Genomic DNA, 19,714 nt, shown 5'->3' on the forward strand with positions numbered 1-19,714 from the left:
TGCGGAATTGAAGGAAATTTTACCTTAGCGTGAGACCTGGACTGAGTTTTGTCTTGTTAGGCGAGGGTGAGATATATAGGAGTGAACAGTATGCAGGTATACCAGGTGAAAAGGTATACCAGGTGAAGAGGTATGCCAAGTATGCAGGTATATCAGGTATATTGTATGTCCATTTAAAACCCACCTTAAATGGCACGAGTAGACTGCCAAATCATACTCCTGAATTTTGACACCTCACAATCTTACCGACCACGTATACGAGTATAAGTAAGATGTTGGTTGTTTGCATTATCCGGGTGTTGATATACTACCTTGATCAAAAAGTTCCCGGAATAACCACCGTGTGGCGCTCCCATCGTTCCGATTTGAGTTCTGTTTTTTTTGTTAAATTGGTACATCTGTTGTTGATATTCCCTTTAAATCTTAGTGTCATAACTTGACATTTGCAAAAGTTACGGTCGGTTTTCGGTATGTCCATCAGTGCTTCCTGCGATTTTTCCATTACTTCCTCTCGGGTTCTAAAACGCGTTCCCCGTAATGGTTTTTTAACTCGATTGAACAGAAAGAAGTCACAGGGAGCCAAATCAGGTGAATTCGGTGGCTGTTGGATGGTATTTGTTGCATTTTTCGTCAAAAAATTACGAATAATGATAGCACTGTGCGACGGTGCGTTATCATGGTGCAAAATCCACGAGTTTTCTGCCCACATTTCTGGTCTCTTTCGGCGAATTGCTTCACGCAAACGTCTCATAACGCCCAAATAATACTCTTTGTTTACTGTCTGGCCTTCTGGCAAAAATTCATGATGCACTACACCGTTGTAATCCATGAAAACCGTCAGCATTGCCTTCTTTTTTGACTGAAAACGACGTGGTTTTTTTGGTCTCGGCTCATTTGGTGAACGCCATTCACTTGCCTGATGTCTGGATTGCGTGTCGTACTCATAAACCCACGTCTCGTCTCCAGTAATGATCCTTTTGATGAATGTGGGATCGGATTCAGCCTCGCAAATCATGTCTTTTGCGACGTCAACACGGTCTCTTTTTTGCATGAAATTGAGGTCTTTTGGCACCAACTTTGCTGCTACACGACGGAAACCCAAATCATTAACCACAATGTCTTGGGCGGATCCATAGGCAATGTTCAAGTCCTCCGCTATTTCTCTGATGGTTAATTTGCGGTTATTGACCAACATTTCTTTTACTTTATCAATTTTTTCACCGACTTTCGATGTCGATGGTCTGCCACTGCGTTCATCATCTTCGATTGACTCACGACCACTTCTGAACCGCTCGTGCGACTGGTAAACGACCGTTTTTTTTAGAGAATCGTTGCCGAAACACTTTTCCAACATTTCCAACGTCCGTGCGCCACTAAATCCGTTTTTTACGCAAAATTTAATACAAGTTCGTTGTTGCAAATTTAAATCCATTTCTGAAATTGTAAAAAATCGCCAACACACACAGAGATAGATGTACTCTTGGCTACGTAACTTTTGCAAATGTCAAGTTATGACACTAAGATTTAAAGGGAATATCAACAACAGATGTACCAATTTAACAAAAAAACAGAACTCAAATCGGAACGATGGGAGCGCCACACGGTGGTTATTCCGGGAACTTTTTGTTCAAGGTGGTAGAAGTACTTAAACCCTGATCGGGTTAAACTTACTACCGAGATGCAAATAAAAACTGCAAGCAATAAATGAATACCGAAATTCGCTTATTTTTTTAATTTTTAGTAAATAATATATGATATTACCGCTGGGATAAGTTAAAATAAAGGTTTGACTTACGGCCACATAGGAATTGATGCAATTTAAGGACTGAAATTTAAAGTAAAGATTATTTACAATAAATGGAAAACAAAATTTTTATAGTAATTAAGGTTCCATTTTATGGCGGAATAAATGTGTTATTCTATATTGTACTGTTTATTGCATTATGTTTTGCTTGATTTTGAGACTGCTTACTTCATAAAAGCTGAGTAGCCATAATGGACATTTTGCAGGAGATAGGATCAGACTGAAAGGGCAGTGACTTATTCGGTATCCGTGCATGAATCAGATTCCACAAGTGTGGATATAGATGAGCGAATCAAGACAGCGATTTTAGGCAAGGAGATCAGACACAATTTCCCGTTATTAAGCGTAAAGTTCAACGTATGAGCAGAGAAATTGTTTAAGGAAGCATGAAAAGAGCTGCGAAACGAGTGACGAAGCATTGGGACAGAAAAGGAATGTAATGAGGTTCTTAATAAATTGGAACGCAATTTTAAACATAACATTTGGAAACCGTAAAATAGAGTAGGTTATATTTTTCCTAGCAAAATAGTATTTTCCATGAATATGGACAAATTATTTTGAAAATTAACTGAGGAATATCAGCAGATTAAGAATAACCTTTTACAAACAAGATTTAAGACGAAAAATATATTGAATAATAATGTAAATAAATAATTACTAAAAACTTGATTGAGACTTTTGAGATATCATTGGAAAAAATGAAAAAATGCAAAAGAAGATAAAAAAAACAAAAAATAAAGTTATAGACGGAAAGAGAGAGGATTGTTTGGGCAAATTATAAAAAGACAGGAAATACTAAGCGGAAATGCATCGTTGAAGAGTGATGTGAAGACAGTGGAGATGGGTTAGCGAGTTAAAGCGAAGAAAAGGGTTAGAAATATTGGGTGCAATGATGGGAACACACTTACTTCATTTGGAGGTTGGAAATGTTATATTGTAAGATATAATATTTGGTTTATTAGTATCATTTTAAACGCCCCTTAAACTGTATTCACGCTTGGTCTCTAGGACCAAAAAGAACCTATCCTAACAGGTAAATTATTTTTAACGGACCTGGTTTCATGCAGTTTTCCTTCCAATTCCATGTTTATTCAGTTCCACGAAATATATATAGAGAGAATCCACGTAGGTATTATATGCCATGGTAATAGAATTACCAAATTTGCAAATTTCCACCTTTTATTTTCAAAATCAACCGTTATTGGTTTCCAAATTACGCATTTTATTAAATTGTTTATTCTGTTATCATAGATAATAAAAATTTACCATAAAACACATCCTGAGAAGTATGATATACTATATTTTCAAAACTTCCCACAAATGGCTTTGAACATAAGAACGATTTGATGAATATAAACCCTTCACCAACTCAAAAATAATCCAATTACGAATTTTTCTCCATGTCCCGAAAGAGACATCTGGTGATGGAATGGACAGGTGGTTGACCTCGCTTGCGATCGATTTTTGCTCTTGAGAGGAATTTTAAAAACTTCTCAATGAAAGATATTCTTGGCACTTCCCAAGGAATAAACGAGCGAATGCGGAGATTAAACGCTGCGGTGAATTTGACTTGAGATTGGGCGACATTTATGGCGGGATGAAAAGTGAGATAATTGGAGTGACAGGATGAGATTGAAAGCCATGCAAGTAAAGGATGATGCGTGAGAGAGAAAATGGATCAAGAGGGCTTAAAGCAGATTTTGGGGCATGATATACTTACATGGTGCCGTGAGATGGTTTCCTTCTCCTCTCATCCCTCTGTCATCTCGAGACATCTGCTTCCCAGTCGCTGATTGCACCATTCCCTTCCAGCCTTTAACGAACACGAAGCAAAGCCTCCTCACGGATGGCAATATGGAAAGTAAATATTATTTGATGAAGGTAGTTTTTAGTACAGATGAACGAGCACTTGCTAATTTGGTTTTCGTGGCGATCGAAAAGCAGAGCTTTTGTTTGCGTAATGTTTTAACATTGACCTCGATGAACAAAGACAACCTAAACATGTATGTTTGTTTGGCTATAGTTACTTTTACACTTCGTGTTATTCGTCCATGCTTGATTATTTGTCATTATTGTTTTCCAAGGGTGTTTATGTCACCTTTTGACAACACACTGGTTAAGTTTTAGAGTCCTGCACTGGTGGATGTGCGAAATCGAAATGGCCAGGATCGAATACCAAGGGGTATTGGCATTTAGGTGCACTGTAATAAATTCTTTGGCGTTTATTTACTCTCCTAAAATAAATATTCTCCCGAAGCATATAATAACCAACCACTCACACCTGAAGGGAGTGTGAATATTCCGACATACGAGAGGTAGGTTTAAAATGTATCTATTGCAGTAGTTACTCTTACGCTAGATAGGTCATATTTTAACCGATATGACTGATATGGCACTTAAATTCTGATGGATTGCAACCTTTGATGTATTTTTTTAACACATGAATCAGTAGTCACTTACCGTTCATTATTCATAGAACATTTGGAATTTTAAATGGTTTCTCAGCATAAAAATGTATTAAAGAAGATATAGTGGCGTCTTTGTGATGTTAAACGCTTTCTTCGACCATTTACATTTTTAGAGCAGGTCATAGATGTAGTCCTGTATTAATATATTTCATTAATCCAATGTCTATGAACTGTGACGCAATTTCACCAGCACAATCGACCGGGGATATATTTTGTGCCCACCTATGCGCTGTTGCAAAACGATTTACGAAATTCCCATTCCCCGCACTAAGCCCCTTTCTAATTGAGTTCCTTGAACACAAAACTTATGCGGGAGCACACCATCAAGCAAAATCTCAAGGCGATTTCTTATGTAATCCTTCCTCAACCCGATCGTTCGTTCCAATTAGTTTTCTTTATCTCCCATATCCACCCGCCCTCCCAACGACCCTCCTCGGATTTCCTCCTTCCTCGCATCCTCAGGATAGAAATTCCTGGTGCCGCCTTGATCCAATCACGCACCCCCTGCGTGGCGCTCTCCCGGGCGTGACTCTACCACAAATTAATCAGTCGATTCCAAAGACGCTCAGCGTTGCGAAGCGAGTCGAATATCCTAGAAGTCCGCTCACCCCTCTGTTAACGATTCACCCTTAATTAGTGTGTGTCTAATATTAGTGTGACATGAAGGATACGATTTGAAGGTACATATTTACTCCTTCGTAAATTTTCGAGGGTAGGCTGAAAACTAATGCACACATACTTGTAGACTACAAAAGAAAATGACTTTCAAAAGCACTTCTGGTGGCATGTGGAAGTTACATTCCCCCTCAATATGCATGCACAGGTTTGAGGTCGTTTCATTCTCCAGTGTATTTCGAGGAGCTGAAGTATGGATACGTTTTCTAGTACTATGTCAACGCGAGTTAAACAGCGTGCTGTTATCGAATTTTTAACTAATGAAAAAGTGATTCCTGCTGGAATTCATCGTCGTTTAAAGAAAGAAAGTTTATGGGGACAATTCTTTTGATAGGTCTACTGTCAATCGATGAGTTGCAAAATTTCGTGGTTGCAAGCCTGGAAAAGCCATAATTGTTCATGAAACATGACGACATGGCGGCGGATGTCCGATCACTGCCACAGACGATAAACATCGCAAATTCGTCGAACATTTTATTCAAAATGACCGGCAAATCACTCAAAAGCGTATCGCAAACCATACTGATCGAGTTTGTCGTGGAAAGACAGCCTGGCGCAACGATCGTCAACACACCTCGCGCGCAACCTGAAATTTGAACCGATTCCACACCCCCGTTATTCCCCCGATTTTGTCCCTTGGGAGGATAATCATTACACCTTGGACGATGAGGTGAAGGCAGCTTTCAAGTCCTGGATTCGAGAAAAATCGGAAGCGTTTTTCAGTGGTGGAATAAAAAAACTTGTTACACGTTGGGAGAAATATGTTAGCCTTTATGATGACTATGTGGAAAAATGAACATATAAATTGGAAACTGAAAAATTATAATTTAATATGCTATTTCCTGATCTTACTATTTGTTTTTGTTCGCGCTCTACAAGCATGTGTGCATTACTTTTCAACCTACCCTCGTAGTACATGTACGTTGAACTACACTTTATAAGTGCACCTGAATATTTTTATGTATATATCTATATCTATATCTATATCTATATCTATATCTATATATATATATATATATATATATATATATACACACATATATATATATACATAATAGTTATAGATGATTGGAGGCAAGGGTAGACCAGAGGTAGCGTGACTGCCTGGCTTATGACGACACGTAACGAGGTCTCGCTATAGAGGTACCGCAAACGATCGATCCGCACTCTGCCTTCAGAGACATACACGTACATATGACCGTTAATACTGCGTAAACCTAGAAAGTAAGGCAAGGACCATAAGTATTATGAGGAAGATTTTAACTAGCAATTGAAAATTATGTATTGAAAGAAATTATCAATGGTAGGGTTGAAATTATCGATGATAGCACGGTCATTTTCCAAAAAAACTCTTCAACGACGGAACGACGGATGATGTATGTCCAGCACCAGGTGGGTACTGGAAATTGGTTACCATAGTTCTGGTCGTATCTAACGTCGTTCTGGTCGCCACTCGATCCCGGGTGACGAGTCCTTTGCCACTTCCCGGGACATCTCGTCCGACGGGTCGACGAGCGAAGGCGCGGTATGTCGCCGCGTCCCTCCACCCAGACCACATCGGAAGAGGTAGAGCAAGTGTCTCCACAAAGAGCGGGTAATATGGCAGAGTTCCACGGGGGCCCTTCTTTGACGGAGCGCGTGGCGGACTGGGGTCCATCTACCGAAGTGGTGTGGTCGGGAAAAATGAGCGCAGATAGTTCCATGTGGTCCGCCTCTATAGAGGCGCTGGGAAGATCTTCGATATCTTGGCTGTTCTCAATGGAGAAAGATGATGGAGTATCTAGGATTTTCGATGTCGAGAAACTTTTACTCGTATGTGCGTCAACTTCCGGGATCGGTGGTGCTTCCTTTATTGTCAATGATAAACGGGACGAGGGTCGAGATGTTTGGGACGGGAGACAATCTGCATCCTCACTAGTCACCAGGGGTTCTACGGGTGTTTGAAGCCCTTGATGCAAGGATTGCGAGGCGAGGGCGTCGACAACGTGGGCAGGGGAAGGGGGGATGAAAGATGATCCCTCCTCATTTGACGGGTGCACGGAGACAAAGACCGGCGGTCGTGTGAGATTAGGCGAGGTAGTAGGTACGTGAGCTACTTGTGTATAGCATTCGAGATCAGGAGTTTGGGGTGGTCTGTGTTGACGATTTTCGCTTCCACTGATATTTCCCTCCAAGTGGAGGGGGGTGTGGGGGCCCGACGGGAGCTGCCGGGGCTGCTTTTTCGATGAGTAGCAGGGTTGGCGCCCTCTCCCCTACAGCCACCTCGGGCTCGTCCAGCTCCACGGCGGCATTCGGGTTGGAGGCCAACTCCACTGCTTCGGCATAGTTCTTCCCACCCCGGTTCCGAGGGTAGGTCTCGTAGCCTTCTTGGTTGCAGTGGGCGCAGGAGCGGCGCTGAACCTCATAGATAATGATGGCCCGGTTGCCGCGGTACGAGGAAATATTTCTCTTCACCGTCATCCACACCATCCTTGTGTCCGTAAGCACACGCGCCATCTTTTCTTACTCCCACCTGTTCTCCCGCGAGCGATGGATTTTACCAAAACGTTGGAGCTCGCATAATATGTCTTCCCACGGGGTCCATTGGGAGACAAAGAACTGACAGTTAACGGGTTGCCGAAAGTCTCGTCAATAGTTTTTGTCGTCCTCTGGGCTCTTAAAGACGGAAACGGTAGTTTTCGAGGAGTATTGTCAAAAAACCTAGTCATTTTAGCTTATTCAGGATTATGAATTGGCGATTGTATCCAAATTGGATCGCCGTTATCTTCGGGTATGAGACGCAGCGACTCTAACGGGAAGAGGTGGGCCTCCAATGGGGTAATGGGGTTCACCTTCTCATCAACTTGCAAGGCGACCGTGTTTAAGCGGCGCACGGCCATAAAAAAATTAGATTCAGCATGCTTGAATAAAGAAGGGAAGCGCATCAAAAGAACGAGCACTTCAAAGAGAAATAACACTCGTGTACACTTCCTTCCCGCTACACGCTCCCGGCGATGGCAAAAAAAAGTAGCCCAAGATCTACACCAGGAGATAAGGTCAGTCTTGAGCCAGTAAACAAAATGAAAGATAGGCCTTTCTTGGGGAAGAAGTCTAGAGTCAAACCTCACGCTTCTAGTTGAACTAGGCGGTAAACCGCCGCTCGAATAAAAGCACGATCGGTACCTTGATTTCCGAGAGAATCTGACAGTATCACTCTCCAAATTCCAGCGACCGATGCCTCAATCGCCGGAGAAAACAGACACTGTGTATACACAGGGACGTCCTAGTTATCGTGGAAACGTAATTTACACTGAAATCTGCGGGGGTTTTCGGCAACCAAGTGCCCCGATTCTTAGACCAGGAGATGGTATAAGGGAGCTTTTTCACCCACCAAAGGAGCAATGGACTACACATGTGTAGTATAAATAAATGTTTATTTAAAAATACATGTTTTATTAGGTAGTATACCAGTTGAGGTAGGTTTTGGATGGACAAAACTACCAAATATATCTTTTGTTTCTCCTAGCAAAACACAACCCAACATCCTTCTCTACCAAAAGCCCCTCTTAATCTCTGTGTACTTCTTCCCTTCATCCACTCCAATATCCTTATCCTATTCCTGCCCTCTCCTCGTTTGCCTAACATTCTCCTCACTATCACAGTCCTCAATATACCACTACTGATCAATATGATTTTAATCCATTTTTCCTTCCTCCTTATGATTTATCCCAACAATCTCCTCTCCTCGCCCACTTTATCTAGGACTTCCTCATTTGTTTTCCTTTCGGTCCATTATATCTTCTTTATCCTTCTCCAAACCCATATTTCAAAATTCTCCAATCTACGTCTACCCTCATGCTTCAGTGACCATTTTTCCGTGCCACACATACGCTACGCTCCATATTAATGTTTTCACGAGCCTTTTCTCAACATCCAACAAAATATTATTGCCAGAATTGGTAAATTCACTCAAAAGTCTTCGACGTAGTACTCTTCTGCGTCCATACACATGCTAGCGGGTTTTCCTCTTAAACATTCTGGAAGGTGGCGCCAAGACTGCTGCTAACCTACCTCGTCACGGTCTCTCGTAACGATTCAGTGGCAAAGTCGTTTCAGCACGGATTTTAGACGGAGGAAAAGAAAGAAGCCTGGTCGGGCATTGTCTAAAAATTTGAATCCTCATTCATATGTTAGAGAAGCCCTTGGTAGACCCGCTTGCTAGTTTCCTTTGCTCGTCCGAGAGCACTCGAATCCCGATCGCGTCTTCAACATCTCTATCCTCCAAAAACAAAATGTGCCACTCAAAAACATCCGATCTGCCCATGGTGTTATCACCACAAGATGCCTTAAGCATGTGTTGAGTCTCTCTCCCAGTTTTGTCCAGTTTTACACAGTATTTGATGGCGTAGCGCTGTTCCAATAACCGGCATACAGGTATAACGACGTCTAATGAGGTCGCATTATATAGGTACCGTAAATGAACGATCCGCACTCCGCCTTCCTGAATATATACTCGTTTATGTGGGTCGCAGTCGTCCAGGGGGTAGCGCAATGGACTACTGACCAGAGGGCCCGGGTTCGATTCCCGGGCAAGCCTCCATAGGCACCTGCAGCCCCACCCCAGCTATGTGATTTTACAGGTATTAGATCTTCCTGAGAAACCATAACCAGCACAGGGAAAGGAACTGGCCCCCCTACCCTGATATGTGAATTTCACACGCCGTCGGGCTCAGTACTGAGTGAACTCTACCATCACCTACCAAACCGACCTTCAGGTTGATTACTGTGTTTATATAGTATATATAGATAAACTGGCCCTTTTTGAGTCGTGGATTCACTTTGTGAATTTAGTGCGTGTATAATGAGGTGTTATTTTGCTGTTTTTCCCAAAACCTCAATATGAATTATTAGTCGATGATACCTGTAGGTGCAAAAATTGTCACATTCTAATTATTTTGAAAACTTTAAAATAAATATACCCATTGATGAATTCATGATAAATTAGTAGGAGTATTCCAAGGGTACATATTTTTCACATCTGGCAGGGCATAAAATAGTGGTTAAGGAAAGGGAAAGAACCTAAATGGCATAAAGGGAACTAGTAATAACAAGATGAATGGAATTCATTTGAAAAGTTATGGTAAATGTTCGAGGAAAGAAAAATAAAAGGATCTGAGGAAGACGTTTCGGTAAGGCCGATCTCGAAGAGAAAAACCGTCAATTTGTTAAATAAAAGGACAGTTTAATGGTGATGAAGTTTGGGGGGAAGAAAATATAAAAGTTGAAGACTTTAACTTCGATTGACCCACGCAAATTTTGATTATTCCACGATCTATATTTACATGCCGATGAGTGAATTTATTATTTTTAGGACATTAGTAGGATTTTCGTGATTACAAACGTATAGGGGATAAGGAAAAATTTACCATAAAATATAAATACCATAGTAAATTTTTCTAAATTCAAAGCCTTCAATTTATATTTAGTTTAATGATATTAAGTTAAAAAACTCATCTTAGCGCAAATTTTAAAAAAATATTAGTATTTTCGTATTTTCGAAGGTACGGGCAAATTTATTATATAATTAACGGAAAATTTAAAAATAGCTAAAAGGAAAAGACCGGCTACTCAATAATTATTACTTCTCTTAATTTCTCAAACAAAAAGAACATAGTTCAATAAAATATTTTGTGCAACAAAATAATTGTTCTTGTGCCTCTAAAAAAAGGAAATGGTATGTAAATTTAAGCTGGTTTCATATGTGTTGTTGTTTTGTGAACTGTTCCATTAATGTATCAAGACTCCGGTTTGCAGTGGACTCATTCCACTTTAAGAGACGTATTTTAGAAACCATTTGTACAGAGGCGAAAAACTTGAGCAAACTTTTGTTAATGGCCATAAATAAATAAAAATAAAGGCTTAAAATAATGCAATTAAAAGTTATCAAATTCGTAGTAAGCTGTCCTAGTATTTTTTATATTGTCATTAGGCACCGTACACCACTCATATTAACATAACCGGGGTTACTTGTAATCTACCCGTACACCTAAGAGATAATTTCATTGTAAGCTGGGCTGTATTTTCCTTGAAATATGAGACTTCCTCACACTATTAAAATTAACCGCTTACGGTTAACTCTCTGCCGAGAAACTTTCTTTACTAATGAATCGTTTCCTAATCTCCCCCCTCACAGAAAGGCCACGAGTGCAAGGCGACGCAGCGGCCTTCTGGCCCGGTGCGCCTGCGTGTGGGCCCATGCCGCAGCCGCAAGCGCTTCCGACCCCGCTCGTGCGGCAACTGCCCCGGCGCCTGTTGCCGGCCCGTCCTCACCCACACCATCCGGGTGCTGTTCGCCTGCGCCACCCGTCGGGGACACCCGCTGCCGCCGGCGGAGGGAGCAGGAGAGGGGGCGGGCGGCGGCGGCTCCGGGGAGGAGGAGCAACTGGTCGGCGGGTGGGGAGGGCGGTGGCTCCCCGCGCCACCCGCATCACTCCTCTCCCTCGCCCCCCCGGGGACCGACCTTTGGGAGCGAGACCCCGCCAAGGCAAGGAAGAAGTTGAGGAGGGACCGCTACGAGCGGCAGCAGATGTCCTCGGCGCAGGTTCAGGAGTCCTGGGAAACGCCGAGCCTCTTCCATGGTGGCGAGGAAGAGGGTGCACTGGAGGGTGTCGCGGTGCGGGAGCGTCGTCGGGCCGACTGGTTCGGTTCCGATGGAGAGGAGCCCGGGGCAAACATCTGGAGGATCAAACCAAACCTGCCTAAGGAGACGAGACAGCCCAAGAGGCGGAGGCTTGACGTGAGGAGGGGGGGCCGGCAGAATGGAGGCGGGCGGGGTAAGAGGAGCCTCGTGGTTCAGGGCGGCCGGGATCGTGCGACCCTGATGGAGAGGGTCCGGCGGGGCGTAACAAGCCATCAGTTCGACTGGAGCCACGAGTCAGCGAGCGAGGAGGAACTGGTCACCTTGAGCGTTCAGTGGATCGAGAAGTGCCAATGCTCGGAGATCCCGTGTCCCGAGACTCCGGCGATCGAGCTGGAGGGCGATGGGGGCGTGGAATGGAGCGCCGAAGCGGACGACGAAGACGACGGGGAGTACATGGTATCGGACGCCCGGGGCGAGATGATCCTCCACCGCGTCCATCGGGAGAAACCGTAGAACGTCATGGGGGAATGGGGGAGGGGCGTGGTGGTACCTCCGCGCTCCGAGTTTGCTCGCTTGTTTCGGGCTGGAGGACTTCACAGAGAGAAGGCAGAGCACGATTTGGCCAAGGGATGGGGGAAACCCTTTGCTCCAAACCAATCGGAAATTGTGCCGGGTTTTCCAAATGAATTTGAGTTTTGTAACTTTTACTCTTCTTAAATTTTAAAGATAAATAATGCTAGAAGAAGACCCAATTATATCATGTTCATTAGGGGACAGATTGGCTGTCCACCATCGTCGGTGTTCGAGGAAAGACGAAGATCTTAGCGGGAAAACCTCCCATAAGCCATTACATAATATAATGGCAGTTCTGAAGAGGAATAGTAAACTTATAAACCTCTTCCGCTCAAAGAGAATATTTATCCAGTATAGTGACTACGACATTGTTTCAAGTACAATTTAAAGTTTAAGCCATTCTCAAAAAAATTACCCAAGAGAGCTTCTCTTCCCCCAATAAATATTTAGTGCTCCGTACACATTATTCCTTTTTCTTGGTGATTTAACGCAAATATAATTCTCTACGAATGTGGTATTTCTCTTGTTCACTTATGTTTTCATATGTTATTCATCATTATTTGGCGAAAAACATTAACATATCTATTGGTCTATGACTAATTGAATACAATACACTCCGAAAATATTGGACTAACAAGGAATAAAAATCATAATCTTAGGAATACTATTTGTCGGAATATAAAATATAAATTCAATTAATGAAAGTGATCATTTTACAGTTTGTCTTACTACCAGTTAACGAGATATAATTAAGTCTATGTGAACTGCTTCACCTACTTTTAATTATAACACTTACTGCTTTTACTGAAATAAAAGGATAAAAAGAATCGTATTCAGTAAAAACTATTTATTGCCAAGTATCAGGCACATTAAATATTTCATGAAGTTGTCTTCCAGAATCGTATTACGTTTTCTTGTTTTTACATTTTGTAAAGGATATTTACAGTTTTACTATAAAGTATTGAAAGAATATCCAATTTAGTAATATCAAGTTAATTTAAATAAAAAAGTAATCATTTCGGGTGTGGAATTTTATTTTTAGAAATTTATCATCATGTAATTTAGTTTTATCATCTATTTTCTTAGTTCGTAGAAGATGCTAGCTGAAGAACCCATTTCCAAATAATTAATATAGTTCCTAGTTCAGGGTTTAAAAATTAAGGATCAATAATAGGGCTAGAGCATCGGTGTCCGCTATTTTGATGGTGATTATTTGAGGCACATTATTTATGACTAAACCACTTTATTGGGATTATGAGTTAAATACCTACGTTAGTAGTAATGGATTTTATTTATCGTATCCAGCGCAGGTGGTGCGTGAGCTGTGAAAGTGATATTATGTATATATTCTGTGAATATAACCGCTATTTATTTACAAAAATAAACTTATACTTTCTTTGAATATTTCATTGTGTGATTCCATGTATTTTCAACGTTGATAGTTCAGAAGAACCTCGCTGAAAGGAATATTTTTCAAGTAATTATTGTTAAACCTTAATGGCTAGGATGCATGCTTAATAGCTTATGCATTTACTATCCAAATTAGTATATAAAATGTGACAGTCGTGGGATTTTATCCTAAGAAACTCAGTCACTGATTTAAACCTAAGTACGTTTATAACATATTGAAACAAAACAAATAATGATTGCAAACTTGGAAAAAAAACTAAAAAAAGAATTATTTAGATCTTAGTAATCACGATGGAATTAATCTTTCGGGGACAATAATTGGATTGCTTACCTATTAATTGCAATAATATTTGTCCAAATACAGTAGAGTAGTGAATTAAGTATTCAATAAATATTCTAATTAACTTTCTTATGAATGTAACTCCAGAGCAACCTTGCTTCCTTTTCCATTCTTTGCTATGAAGTTTTAATGGCTACGAATAAATATAGGGGGGCGAAAACTGGTCCAAGTAAAGAAATTCCCATACACATCTTAAGGAATACATTAAGAAAATTCAGCCACTTTTCTCACGGAAATAAGTATGCGGCAAAATTTCCGTGTAATCCCCGTTTGCATATTTATTATTTGTGGTCACTTTTATTAGGGCTAAGAATGAGTTAGAGTGAGAGAGGGAAATGGGGTTCGTAGAAAGAGGGGAAGAGTGAGTGAGAGAGAGAGAGACGATGATGGAGTCGGGAAGAAGTTTCTTCGTGGGCAAAACCTTAAGCGGAACGGAATGATGCTGAATTCCTTCCCTCCACAATCTCCCCCGCAACAGTTAAAAGCCTTCGGTTGGTGGGATCGGGAAGGACGGGAAAGGGAGGCATTTTATGACCTCACTGGAGCTTAGATTAGGTTGTTGGAAGTTCCCAGGGTTCTGCGCATTACTTTCCCTGCGGCCTTTATTAGAGCGAATGCCCTGGCTCGGTGGAGGGCCGAGAAGAAAATTTAAGAGGGAAAGCGACGGCCCTTATCATTAAACCGGCACGCAAAGCTGTCTTATCCCAAAAATTGCCAGAAGATGGTTTGCACGTTATTTTGAAATGTGCCTTCATCTTCAATATCTTCCACTCCCCGCCTACAGACGCAACCGCAGGCAGGTCCACCACAACCTACATTATTGTGGTTCATGGTCTCGATGATAGTATTATCGCAGGGTGAGGAATGTAAATAGATCTTATGGCCTCGGTAGTTAAGACAGAATGGTGGGTAAAACATGTATAGGATGAACCGCGTTATTTACTTTGAATGCTGCCCGTAGAAGACTTCCGGGAGGACTGAAACTGGCTCCTGAAATTTATGAAAAAGTATTAATGAATCTACAATGACATATTCTTCAATTCAAGAATCCATGAGGAATTTCTTAATGTTGAAGAAGTGAGAGGAATTGCTACCTAGTTCCTTACTATATCCCGGAAGCCACCACGAGTGTGTGTGGCATGGAGTCCCGTGGGTGAACATCTAATCATGAATGCAAAAATGGACACATTTATTTTTAAAGTATGAAATAAATTTGAGATCAAAAAAGAAGTAAAAAATTCTATTAAGTGTTCAAAAGATTTTACAATAAAGTATACAGCTGTGTCTTTGAGTAACCATATGACGAAGAAACAAAGATTCCTTGAATTCCGCAGTCAGGCTATCTTTTTCGGTTATCATCTTTCTTACAAATGCATTGAACGGCTTTGATTTTCTAGATATTTCATGCAAAATACTGCGATTTTTACCCTTCCAAAGAATTGAGAATTTATGTATCAATGGCACCCAGTTCGTATTTATACTCATTTGATGAGTGAAAACAAGTTTTTCATAGTTTTATTGAGGTTTCTCATGTTCAATATTAGTGTGATTTCCAACGGTGTCTCAAAATGTCTTAAATAGTTCTGTAAGTTTGTTGACTGCTGAATCTATCTTGCCAGATTTGGACCCAAAATACAGCTTGTCCGATTTTAAATCTCCAAAAAAATAGACTTTTCAAAACTTTTTGATCAAAATATGTATCCTGTATGGAAAACTCTGGTCTCCTAAAGACAGCACCTGATATTGTACTCATTTCTTCTCCACCTGTGGTCAATGTCGATAGTAAAATCCAACTACTCTGCATAGTCTATATAGGCTAAAAGTGAAACCTTAGCTATACAATACTTTTTCCTCATTTAAAGAATGGACGTTTAAATATCCTTTAGCATGAAGAAAACTTTAATCACAACACCGTCCTTGATAACTGATAAAAAAACCGATAGCATTAATTCCTCAATGGCAAAATGGGTATCGGTAAACAAGTGGTCATTAAAGTTTTCCATATGACATGGCATCATGATGTTAAAAACATTCCTGCACATATGCGTAAAAATGTACGCACTAGTGTGTGGTAAATTATTAAAACCACAATAGTAATTGATGCCCATTTGATAATTTATGGCACGAGGAAAAATAATTGAATTATCTTTATAAGAAAAGTTTCTACAGCTTTATTCAACTGGATCGCTGCGTACACCATTGTTAATTTCCTTGAACAGTTCTTCCATTAGTGGTTATGTGACTTAAGTTATTAGAGATGCTTAGTAGGATTCATTTCGAGTTAAATATGGCCGCAAAAATCTTTGTGTGATGGCGAAAAATTCCTATGGTTCTTCATAGAAATCTTAAAAAGAGGGATCCTCCTCGCTTTTGGAGGTACGCTGTAGGAAAAAAATGGTAAGCCATATAGTAAATTTTCATTGATTAGGAATATAGTATCATGCATGATAACCTGTATCCACCATTATCAACCTGTTTAATTTTCTAAATGGCAAAATTCAAAATTAAAAAAAAAGAATAAAAACTTTCAATAAAAAAAAGAGTCATTTTTAACAATCCGTTGAGTCTATCTATCGGTCTGAGTTCTTCAATAGTAGATAAAGTAATCGAATTACCTCCTGTTACTGTTTTTAATGTTCCTGTCATGGATCAATAACCCACGGATAGTATTTGAAAATGCTATCCGTGGGTTTATTGTTTAAATTCTGTTTAAATATAAACCATTTCCTCCAAATGTCATTTTTACGCAAATTGAAAAAAAATATGCCTCCTAAATTATATGGGCCTAATGCTATGGGGATAATTTAAAAACAGATTCGATTTGAATTTAAAAAATTTTGAATCATTTAAACAACAGAGATATTAGTAAAATAAGTAATGTCCCCGCGGACTTGTCTCTTCATAAATTTAGACGGGAGTGTGCTCAAACTTAAAACGTTTTTTGAAGCTCTTTTTATGCATATTAAATAAGATTTGTGGGCAATATATATCAGATTGGCTAACAGGACTTACAACTTTTACAACTGACCGCAAATGGCAGTCCGCTGCCAATATGGTCAGACTCGAGCAGCTGAACGTATTAAATGTACGCCATTTCTTTCACCGGGAAGGGATAGTCTTCCTTTATTGCCAAGACCGGTTATTTTGTCATTCCTTAATAAAATATGAGCTTGCATTTATATAGAGTCTACACTAATGCCTGTTATAACACGAAGTAGAAGCAATTATTATCAGCGCTATTTTTTCAATAATTTTAGATCATTGATCCGTCAAATAATCATGAATTTATTGTGCCCGTGCAGGATATGCATCTAAATTAATCCCAGGTTTTCGTTAAACACCGGTCAACTAACTGTGGAACACCAGTGTTCTGTGGAACAGTTTGGTAAACACTGCCGTTGACTGATCATGCACTTTCAGGTGAAAACACTCATGGGATGAGTGCACATAAGGAAAAGTTTTTCATAGAAAGTGAGACGCAGCAAGTGGAATCCATCCAACAAATATAACTTCCGATATATTTCGTCCATTTAACATGTAACCCGAATAACAGAGTACTGCTCTTTATGGGTGTGATTTTGATGCCTGTCCGTTTTCTGTGAGATTATCTCTAATTATACTGTTTTATGTGTCTTTTTTGCCCCGCTGCGATGTCTTTTAGCTATTTTCATCGGAATTATCAACCTTTAATGTGTCATATTTGACTCATTACTTTCATAATATGAGTTTTAACTTGGCTTTAAAACTCAACACGGTGGACGATCAGCTGTTTGATCTGTGTATTCTGTTTATGAGGTTTGACAGATGACGTAGTTCGACTTAATACTGCCTCTACCAATGAATTAATGAAAGGTGAGACCTTTAATTAAAAGTTGGATCCGAAAATGTGGCGGAAAATTATTCTTTTTGTAACCCTAATCTTATCCTAAGGTATCTCCTCACAGAACTAACATCCCAATTGCTGGTGCACACGTCAATCGGTGAACTTTACTCCTACCATTCTCATTTCTGGTGTAAATTTATCTGGTGATATTTAGTTATAAGTCTGCTGTGGTTTTAAAAGCCACGGCTATGTGCCACTCAGTCAAATAATTACACAGTTAAATAGGGCAACCGTTCGAATACATTATTCCGTTTGACAGCCTATTAATTAAGCAGTTCCAGCTGGGATATCTCACGCACGGCATTCAGGAGCGCATTAAATCAGAGAAATGACAGTTAAATTCCATCTACTTGGAAACACCAAGGGCAGCATTAAAACCGTAAAAAGGGAGATTGGAAGAATAAGTGGAAAAGGAACATAATTTTGGCGGATATTCACTGAAGTCGGAACCCTTATGGATCTAATCCCAAAAAAGAACTCTGTTACTATCATGCAAATTATGTGAGTTTAGAGATATACTCGGAAGAGAGCGACTTTATCGTGGCGCGAGAAAACAACGGTTTGCATTAAAAGGATAAAAATGCAAATACAAAGAAAAAAGGGGAAAACCTAAAAGCGGGTGAAATGAAAAAAGGAATTCGCAAACTTGAAAAGAGTGGTATTAAATAAAAAATTAATGAGAAAGACAGTGAAGTAGAAAAAGAGAACTTAACCATGAAGAAGATTAAGGGGAAGCCGCGAAAAATACTTTGTTTTCCGACGGTAATGGTGGGGTGCACAACTGAAACGGCCTCGGACGAAAACAAAAAAAAAAGAAAGTAAACCTTTGCGAGATGAAAGGAATGAATAGAGACTGGAAAGAAATTAACTGATGGGATGAAGGGGGAAGGCGAGCGGGCCACAACTTCGCAAAAAGTTTCGGTCCCGCGCCTTCTTTTGCGGAGGCTGAGAGAGGGTGGTGCAAACGTCGACCAGAAGTATTAAATCTCAGGTGGCAAAGCGGAGAAAGAATTGTAAAAACGATAAACAGTCAAGGAGCGAAGATGTGGAGGATGATTTGTCATGTGAATCACTTAGAGGACACTGAAACAGGCACTGCAGTTTTGAAAATAGAAATTAAGTATGAATACTGTAAATGTTGCTTTCTGTAAATGGTATCAATTGACTGAGCAATATTCGAGATTTTATTTTGCATAGCTCTTTCACGAACATTGAAAAGTAATGCCACTTTGGCAATGTTTAAACTTATTCTAAATCATTAATCTTTTTACACACCGAACATTAAACAAAATCGTCGAAGTAATGAAAATTTCATTTAATATTGCTATTAATGTTGGAAATCGCCCCTGTGATAAAATAATTCGTTATGTTGCTATGATTTTATCACGCCATGTTGGTCCTCCTTTTATTTGGACAATATTTAGAAAAAGTTAAGGAATTAATATCACATAGATCTACCCTACTGTTTCTATTTTACAACAATTATTTTTTGAAAAATATGGATATCAGTATGATATATTAAAAATTTATAGAAAGTTTATTATATTTTACTCAAAATACTGATGGGAAGACCTAAATTATAAGTACAACCTTGCTCTATTGACATTACTCGGAGGTAACCAGTTAATAACCTAGTATTATTAGAATGAAAAATTATTTTTATGAGGGATAGGGATGGTGCGATGGCTAACGTACTGGCTTCCCGCCCAGAGGGCCCAGGTTTGAATCCTAGAGGCGGTAGATATTTTTCAGTGGTACCCTGATCTCTACTTCAGTCCCTTTGTGGAGGGCACTTTGGGTGATACGCCGTTCGTCGGATGGGACCTTAAGCTGCGAACCCTTTAGCACCTATCACGAAGAGTAGGCCATTGCTGACGCCGGGTTTCTCTCCACCTTATCCTTTCCTGTTCATCCCTGACTGCGCAATGGACCTCAGCTTTCG

At 40.2% G+C, this 19,714-nt stretch overlaps 1 protein-coding gene across 1 annotated transcript in view; it reads left to right on the forward strand.

The window, feature by feature from the left end:
* LOC139690677 (uncharacterized) overlaps positions 1-13,543 on the forward strand; it is a 144,968-nt gene extending 131,425 nt beyond the window's left edge. Inside the window, exon 8 of the mRNA XM_071588174.1 lies at positions 11,120-13,543. Coding sequence (XP_071444275.1) covers positions 11,120-12,079 — 960 coding nt within the window. The 3' untranslated portion in view covers positions 12,080-13,543. The remainder of the gene's footprint in view (positions 1-11,119) is intronic.
* Positions 13,544-19,714: the final 6,171 nt, after the last annotated feature.

Source organism: Hetaerina americana, unplaced genomic scaffold (assembly GCF_022747635.1).
Source record: "Hetaerina americana unplaced genomic scaffold, ioHetAmer1.1.p SCAF_3, whole genome shotgun sequence".
Lineage (NCBI taxonomy): Eukaryota > Metazoa > Arthropoda > Insecta > Odonata > Calopterygidae > Hetaerina > Hetaerina americana.